This window comes from Cyprinodon variegatus, unplaced genomic scaffold (genome assembly GCF_000732505.1).
Source record: "Cyprinodon variegatus isolate N-32 unplaced genomic scaffold, C_variegatus-1.0 Scaffold1265, whole genome shotgun sequence".
NCBI lineage: Eukaryota > Metazoa > Chordata > Actinopteri > Cyprinodontiformes > Cyprinodontidae > Cyprinodon > Cyprinodon variegatus.
Genome location: NW_015151718.1, coordinates 87,651 through 96,489, shown reverse-complemented (window position 1 = coordinate 96,489; position 8,839 = coordinate 87,651). Strand labels below are relative to the sequence as shown.

At 41.3% G+C, this 8,839-nt stretch overlaps 1 protein-coding gene across 2 annotated transcripts in view; it reads right to left on the bottom strand.

The window, feature by feature from the left end:
• LOC107102502 (serine/threonine-protein kinase LMTK1-like) overlaps nucleotides 1–8,839 on the bottom strand; it is a 72,125-nt gene that overhangs the window by 11,777 nt on the left and 51,509 nt on the right. The window contains exons 1-7 of one of the 2 annotated variants that reach the window (XM_015401833.1): nucleotides 4,905–5,158; nucleotides 4,684–4,791; nucleotides 4,465–4,544; nucleotides 4,126–4,244; nucleotides 1,212–1,299; nucleotides 577–710; nucleotides 205–289 (exon numbers count right to left, since the gene is read on the bottom strand). In XM_015401833.1, the coding sequence (XP_015257319.1) occupies nucleotides 205–289; nucleotides 577–710; nucleotides 1,212–1,299; nucleotides 4,126–4,157 (339 nt within the window). In that variant the 5' untranslated portion in view covers nucleotides 4,158–4,244; nucleotides 4,465–4,544; nucleotides 4,684–4,791; nucleotides 4,905–5,158. Of the gene's footprint in view, nucleotides 1–204; nucleotides 290–576; nucleotides 711–1,211; nucleotides 1,300–4,125; nucleotides 4,245–4,464; nucleotides 4,545–4,683; nucleotides 4,792–4,904; nucleotides 5,159–8,839 lie in introns of those variants that run through there. The other variant, XM_015401831.1, reaches the window with a different exon arrangement.

The following is an 8,839-nucleotide window of genomic DNA, read 5'->3' as shown; positions in this document are numbered from 1 at the left end:
GAAGGGCAATATTATTGCCATTACTGTTATTATATAGTAGAAATTTTAAGAAGAGGGGTGCCATCCCCCCCCTCATCTTGAGTACTGGCTAAATCTTCCCACACTCTTTATTCCACCTGCTGCAGGATTTCCATCTGAAAACTCTTTCCTCTCCATTGATGTACAAACTGCATGGCTTCTATTGAAGACTTCCTCCTGATCTACCTTATACTTGGTGTGTCCCAGACCATAATCCCCGATCTTCACTGAGATGTCCGCAGTCAGCAGGCAGTTCCTGAGAGCCAGGTCACTGATGAAGGAAGGGGACAGACAGCGGTTATTACCGTATTAAACATCCTGGAGGCCGATGTTTTAGGAGATGTTTGAACTCTGACTGTGTTGGTTTAACCTGCCGGGTCTCCGTCTGGAGAGGAGCAGTCACTGCCTGCAACAAAATCACTGATGCTGGAGTCGATAAGCAGCACTCAGGCAGCACCAGGATGTTGTTTCAGGAAACCACTGTGATCCATGTAGAAGCAGCACCTGGATTCCAGGTCATAATTCAAAGCAAAGGCAAACTTTTCAGCTTGGGACTACCTGTGGATGAAGCTGTGTTTGTGCAGGTGCAGCAGCCCGGATGCAATGTCACAGGCCATCCTCTGCAGGATCAGGGGCTCCGGGGCGATCTCCTCATTAGACCTGCAGCTTCGGAGGTAACCCTTCACATCCCCCTGGAGAAATAAAGCATCTGCATGTTACACGCTATGACCACTGGAGGGCAGTGTTTGGCAGCAAACTTCAGTTTACAACAGAAAAGAAATATCTGTTGTTGGTAAACCAGCAGCAAATTGATTTATTACTTTTACCCTGATCAAGTTCACCTACAGACACCAGCTCAGAAACGATCTAGAAAAATTTCCTCAGTGACTTTAAAATGCAGAGAATTTGATTTATAAAATGATTTTATTGCTGCAGGAAGCCTGTAAGTCTGACATGGTGTGAGAAAAAGAAAGTCCTGCTTGTTTATTCAAAGATCCAACCAGGGAGAAAAAATGTTTACTTCACACGATGTGAAGCTGCAGATGAATGAACAGGATTCTCAGCTACTTGCAGCAGAAAGATGCAGGTTGTTGGAAACGTTTTTAGTAACCATTTCTGCTCTTATTAGGATTTCACTGACTCAAAGGTTGCGTTTGGGAAGATCTGGAGTATTTGCATGGATGGAGACTCACCAGTGGACAGAACTCCATGACCAGCAGGTAGGGGGTGACCTCTGTGCACTGGGCCAGGCACTGCAGCAGAGCCGGATGCTGGAGTTTACTGGAGAACAGAAAGACTGAAAGCTGCTTCATTCTGACACTGGATCAGCAAACATATCTGCATCCAATTGCTTCTGGGAATATAGAGAATTTATTTATTATTAAGATGAAAAGAAAACATCCCAAAGCCTCTTTTTTATCCAAATTCCTCAAGAATGATTTGATGAAGCCGTAAGAAAAGTAGAAAGAACCTCCTGAGTTTATCCAGTTTAAAGATTCATTCCCTGTTGATTTTTTTCATGGGCTTTAAGGTTTGTTGCAAGATTTAATATTGAAAATTGATGTTTTTCTTTATTACAGCAAAGTTTTCTCTAAGTATTGTAGCGCTGTAAGAGATGAAACGTTCTCTCTAAGAGCTGAGAAGATGGGAACTATTGATCACACAGCAAAGCATGAAGGTAACTCTAAAAATATCAGATTTCATTGGTTTTATCAGCCGGGTGCAGAACTTTAAGAAGCAGATGTGTTTTAGGATCTGAGCTGAGCTTTGCTTTAGCTGCAGACGTTGGTAGACTCATGATCCTCCAGTCCGAATCAGGAGAATGATGGTTCATCTTTCTGGGTTCTGATGTTTTTTAATCATCGGCTTTTCCTTTCTTTTATTAGTTCTTTGGAAAATACAGTCAGAGGCAAAAGGTACAGAAATGGACCAGAAATCCTAAAAGGAAAAAGGAAAACAGAAAGTGAAACTAGAAAAGAGAAACGTCCAGATTTCCCCATTTAGCCAGGAAAACCAGAAACCAGGAACTTTGCTCTTATCCTGGGATTTACAGATTTATCATGAGGGTAGTGATGTTATGAGACGAGCCGAGGCTTCAATGCATGTGTCGATTACTAGGAAAGTTAAAGAAAAACTATCTATTTGGTTAAAACTGATTTGGTGAAACTAAACGATATAATGATCATAACCTGAGCGAGCTACTGGTTACAGTTGTAACGTTAGTGTTAGTAGGATTGCTTTCTGCTCTGAAGTTATTCCAAAAAAGGAAAATTAAAAACAATCCACTAGAGGTTTTATCCAGGAGCCCAACAAAGCCTTGTTTTTTTGGAAACATGCAATGTACCGCAGAGTCTTGTCCAGAGGAGGGCGCTCTTCTGTGTTGGTCCATGCATCTGTGGAGAGGTAGTTTGGTTTCTCTAATATAAAGATCAGAGCATTCCTCCCTGCATTGACCTGCAGACAGTTCAGGGCAGTAAGGAATGCTATTAGCATGTTTTCTAAACTAAAACCAGGCTTTGTTGGGCTGCTGGATAAAACCTGGAACTAAACGCTAGTTCTGAAATTTTGGATTGAAAAATCTTCCTGGATGGAAGAGAAACGTCTTTAAATTTGGAAACAAAGTCCAGAGGATTGGTTTAAATTTTATTTTGTTGAAATGACTGTGACCTGAATGACTGAGAGCATTGATCAGCATATTGCTCTATAAAGTCATCATTTCCAGTGGCATCAACTGTATGACATTGATTTGCAATCCTAAGGTTGTGGGTTAGAAACCCGCCATAGACTTTTCAAAGTTGCAATAATACTTAATAAGTATTATGGCTAATGTGACTAATTTATATTGTTTATACATTGGGTAAAAACACTGCAAAACTAGATTGGTTGGTTTAGCCAAAGATTGGTTGAACACATAACTTCCAACCAGATTAAAATTATTTTTTTATAATTTTATTTTTGAATAAAAATGACTAAAACCTTTCATTTTGCTCATCATTACCCAGTTGCACAAACTTTTTCACTGTTTGCTTGAGCTTATTTCACTAAAATGGCAGAAAAATTGTGAACCTTAACTGATTGTTCTCTTTTTACACAAAAAAACTTAAAAAATATTTTATTATACACACAAATCATTAAAAATAAAATAAAAAAATACAAGAAAAACAATTGCAAAAAAATGACAGCTTATATTACTGACTGTAGTTCTGCATTCCACCAGTAGGTGGTGACACGTTGACATGAAGCTTCATGAACTGTTGGAATCGTTGAAGCAATTTGACCAAAACGGATCAATGAGGCTTCATAACATGAGGGACACGGGCGCCGTGTTTATTATTTTACCCCCTAAAAGTTATTCCACCGTTAATCTTTTCTAATAGTTGGTCAAACATTTCCAACTTTCTTTTCCAAAATCATTGGAAGGAGGCTTTAATTCTTCTAAACTAAATGATTAATATTGTTTTTTTTACTTTCAGTTTTACATCACTAAACACAGAGGATGCAATCAAACACCCTATTAAAAATGGCCGACTCTTCCAGAGAAACATGTCCTGACACAGATACCTCGTTGCTCCGCCCTTTTTGGCTGGTATCCGTGGAAACTAGAGAGTCACACCTTTCTAACGATGCATTTAATGTCTTTTTCAGGTGTTATTTTTACGACCAGCTTCTCTTTTATGAGGCTTAAAGCACATTTTCTTTGCACCAAAAGAGTAAAGAGACCCATTAAAACCAGAGCCGGTCAGATACGCTCCACTGGTTCAGCCCGTCGGCTGCAGTTCCAGTAAAATGTTGATCTTTGTCTCTTTGTTTTGCTGAACCGGTGTCTTAACTGTTCATTTAAAAACATAAAACTAAAAAAAGATTTTATTTCACTGTGGAAACTTAAACAATCCGCCATGGATGCAGCGGTGACAGTGGCTCCTTTCATCTCTTCTCTTTCCTCTGCAATCATCCATTAGATCTGATCATTGAGCTATTATACATTTATTCCAGTTGTTTATTTTAAAAAATAAAATCTGGATTTTATCAAGACATTATCAGACATCTCTGCCAATAAACTGTCTGCATTTTATTTTAATTTAATTTAAGGATTTGAGGAGGCTGTACCGGTACGGCTGTGCTTCCTCCAGGAAATGCATCTGGTCCTGCACACTGGCGCTGGCTTTCAGCTCCTTCACCACCACCTGGGTGGTGTTCAGGCCCGTGTTCACCTCCCCGAGCAGAACCTGGAAGAATGCAGCCGGAGTCGAAGGCGTAGAGGGAGATGGACATGGCCAGCGAAGGGACAGAGGGAGGGAAAGGTGTATATATGAGGGAGAGAAGGACGAGTTAGAAAGGGAAGAAGGGAGATGGATGTCATCTGGCTGCAGAAACATGAGCTTTTCCTACTGCCTGTTTTATTAGTGTAACATCAGCAGCGGCTGTTTGAAACAGAGGTGGGCTTACCTTCCCGAACCATCCATGTCCGATCTCCTTCAGGTAGAGCAGACTGTGGCGGCTCAGCTCAGAGGACCTCAGCAGCTGGGCTGAAAAACAGACAGAAATATTCAGCTTTCATCATTCTCCTCATCCTCCATGTTGGAGCGTCGGCCTCCTGTCAGGTTGATGTGTTGATGGAAACATGGCGCCCATTCATCCAAAGACAGAACATCGTAACAAACCAACCGGGTCTGCATCAATGTTGTTGTTTCACAAACCAACAGTGTGAGAGCAGAACTCAACCTGTGGCTCTCAGCATCAAACTCATCTGGGATTTATCAACATGTTGCCAAACTGTGCAGGAAAACAAGGTTAGATGTAAAAACATGGAGTAAAGGAAGCCATGACGACTGGAGGCCATTTTAAAAAGCGCGAGGAGCCAAATCTGATCCGATTAGAGCGGGTACCTCTCAGCCGTCTCTGAGGGGAATCATCCGAACACGCCGGCGGTTGGCGAGTGAACGCGGCGTTCTGCGTGATGTTTCAGGCTTCCTGTAAATCCAGACGCTCTGGTCCTGATGCGACTCATCACTGTCAGCTTCCCCGATGACCTGCATCCATCCTGGGTGGACCAAACGTCCAGCCGTCCCATCCTGTCCCGTCCTCCCTCAGCCAGATGTCCCCTCCAGTCACTTTGTCTTCCTCCCATCAGCCTGGATGACTGTTGGATTCTGGTAGAACAGCCACCAACAGGCGGATCTTTGTGGAGCCCCCCCCCACCACCTTCTCCTCTCCAGACTGGTCATTCCTGACACCCATTCACGCCCGGCCCAGCTGCAGAATGCTGCCCATTGTCCGGCTGCGTGGGACGGCGTGGTACCAGTTAGGACCAGTTGGAGAGCACACACTGGGACCATTATCTCCCATGACAAAGGAACGATCAGTGCCAGCAGGACGGTTCCACCTACACCAGCATGTTTGCCTCTGATAACCATGAATCTAACAGAACATGATGCCTTCTGTTCCAGACTGGATCTGCTCCTAACCTGAGGTCCTTCAGCTTCTCCGTCAGGTTGGCATCATCAGTCCTAACACTTCCTGTTTGCTTTATTCTTATCAGAGCTGCCAAATAACTATAAATACTTACTGTACCGCTGTAGATTTTTTTTTCTGAGGCCTTTAAACTTTTCTTCTCTACATTGGAACCAATATTTATACTTTTTACAACTGCTTTTCTCCAAAAAGCTCCTTCTTTACACATTAATACCAACATGCAGTAACAGCTGCCGTGTTCTAACGGGGAAACAGAAAAGCATGAAATAAAACAACAGGGCAAGGGATTCATATACATTAACAGAGCTGCATGAAGTTACATTTCTATTCAATTGGGTTCAATTAAAATTATATGTCTGATTATATGAAAATATTTATTTTTGGCTTGAAAATGTTCATCTGGATTATCGTTAAAATAAAAATAAAAACCCATTAGCATAGCAAAAAAGCAACTCAAAATCATTTTAGCTATATAATTATCTATAAGATCATATAAAGCTATTATTCAGAGTATTAGGTCAATATACATTGATCATTTAGGAATTTTACATATTTTTATTTTAAGTTATATATAAAATCTATAAAATCTTAATTAGAACTCAAGAAAAACGGATAAAATCAATTGTAAAAATTCGACTATTTTTGTTTATTGGTTTTGAAAAAAAGGAGATATCACTGAAGCTATTATCTTATTATTTTTAAATAATTAGTAAAACAGATTGTTTTTAAAGAAAAATATAGAAATAAATCCAAAAGAGAATATCTTTGAGTATTATGTCTTCAGTACAGGGGCCATAACAGGGGCACCGGCCCCCGTTGGCCCCTGTCTAGAACCGCCCATGCAGCTGTAGCAGAACAGAGAATGTTCTGCTAAATGTTGATGATCCTTCAGGTTCTATTTGCAGCTTTAATGCTTTAATAAATCCTGAAAGTTTTCAGCTGATCCTGCAGGTCTTCTGTTCGCTTCAGTCTGTATCATCCTGTCTGACATTTGAATTTATGAAGTAAATAAAACTTTATTTTATAGCACATTTCAGCAACAAAACAAAAGTGTTTTACATAAAATAAATATAAAAAATATCAATCAGGTTTACAGTAAATCATCAAAACATCGAAGAAAAATAGACCAAGTCAGTATTTTATGTTCTCTCTGGCAACAGGAGGAGAATCAAATTATTTTCTGTCAATAGATGTTTTTACTGAAAAAAAAAGCTAAATGTTGAAGGAACTGTGAATCATGTCAGTTTCTGCATCAAACTGATCAAATCATTGCGTTTTTTGCACCATTTTATTTTTATCCCACAATGTTTACATTTGATCACTGCTGCACTTTAAAAAGAGTTTAAAAAATGAGAGCTGTACTAAATGAAATTTTATTTTGTATAAACTCTGTGTATGCAAAATGACAATAAGGTTTTTCTAAGTCTTTATATACATTTTTTATTGATATTCTTAATCATGTAAAGAATTAACTTTGATTTATTGCATCTTTTTTATATATTTTTGATTTTCTTTTGATAAGAAAGTCAGACCTGCTGACGTCTCATTCTGATGAAGTTATACTCTGATCCAACAATTATAATTGTAATCAATATTTTGCTGCTATGTTTCAGTTCAGTTTGGATTGTTTAGTCAGTTTAAAGTACAGTTAAACTTGCAATAATATTTCTGCTTCATATAAGCCTTTCCCACTGAGGGAAAAACCAGTTTAAACTCAGGAGCGATGGACTTCCAGTGGCAGTGGGAGCAGCTCACTGGCGCGTGTCTGCCCGGGTCAAATGACTCAGCAAGCGACCTGCGTGGGAACACCAGAGCCGGGTTGACCTGCTAAATTACGTGATATTATTGAACGCAACGTACGGACGTCAACACACCGCGCCAGTCGCTTCTGATCCAACAAGCAGAAACGACTTTGCTTCCATTGGATAAACATGGAGCAGTTCTGGTGAGAGGGATTCAGATAATAGAGAGAAACAATAAAACACACCGACTACGCCCTGGCTTCCTTCCATGTTGCTCTCCATTGTTTACTTCCCTGATTTCTGTCGCACTGCTGACGTTATCAAAGCTAACCCAGCGTGATGGTGTCAGCAGACATGCGGCTGGCGGCGAGGGGTTCGGCCGACTTTATTTGCGAGTGTGAAGGGAGCTTAATTGCGATTGTTAGCGGGTCGATCCATCTTTGGAAAATCCCCGTTAACCTGCTATTTTCATTGGGAAAGAGTCTTTAGAGACTCGCCTTTTGCATGAACGCGTTAACATGCAGACTTCACATCTGATGTTCAACGCGGTGTCTGCAGCGTTTCGTCAACAATAACAGCCGATCGTCTCGTTTTTTCAGCCACAGGCTGCAGAGACACCTGAGGAAAAACACGGATCCGCCCAAAACCCAAAGGAGGAAAGTTCTCTTCATGGATAGAAAGCATGTGAACCGACTCTGACTCCAGAACGATCCGAACATCTCCTTAAAAGAACCTCTCTGTCACATGATAGCTGCAGCAGCGGAGATGTTTTTAAAGCACTCAGAGCCAGATGGGATTCCCATCATTCCCATTCAGGTCCAGCACATCCTGGCGCTCCTGTCCTTGAGTTATCATTTAAACTAAAAGCTCAGCCTGACTTAGAAACTAATCAATGGAAAGGTTTTTAAAAAGCATGAATTGTTTTTGTAGTTTTCTGCTCTCATGTCTCCTCTGAGTTTCCCTGCAGCACTCAGCAGCTGCTTCAGGGCGGGTCCTTTAAGGCCGGCCTGTCTGAGCCAAACTCCTGCTGCACTGATGGCTCATTAAGACCTCCACCTATCAGGGAACTGAGCAGGAAAACACTTCTACTTCGAGGCCAGATGAAACTCGGAGCGCCAGTGTGTCTGAAAAGAGACGGTTCCGGCTCTGCTTTGGTTCCAATGCCGTCACATTACCAAAGTAAAGCAGGAGGAGGCGTCCACGATAAACCTGAAGGAGCTGATAAACCTGAGGGATGCACAGCTCAGGTGGGAGAATAATGTCCACTGGAGGACTATCAGCTCTGCTCGCCGCTAATCTAAACCTTTCAAAGAAGAAAAGCCTGGTTTAAACCAAGCTTTGCCACCAGCAAACATAAACACTGTTCAGAGGAAAGTTAAAGACGCCCTGAACACCCCCTTCCCTTCACTGACACATGGTGGTGGCAGATTCTCAGTCATCTCGGTCATAGTCGTTCCAAAAAAGTAAAAAAAAAAAACTTTAAACAGAGGGGGGGGACTCAGGTTTCAGATTTCAGAAACCTCCAATGCAGCGATAGAGTTGATTCCTTCCCGCCATCATCGCAGCTCCAACCCCTTTACAGGAGAACAGAAGACCTCACCTGTTCA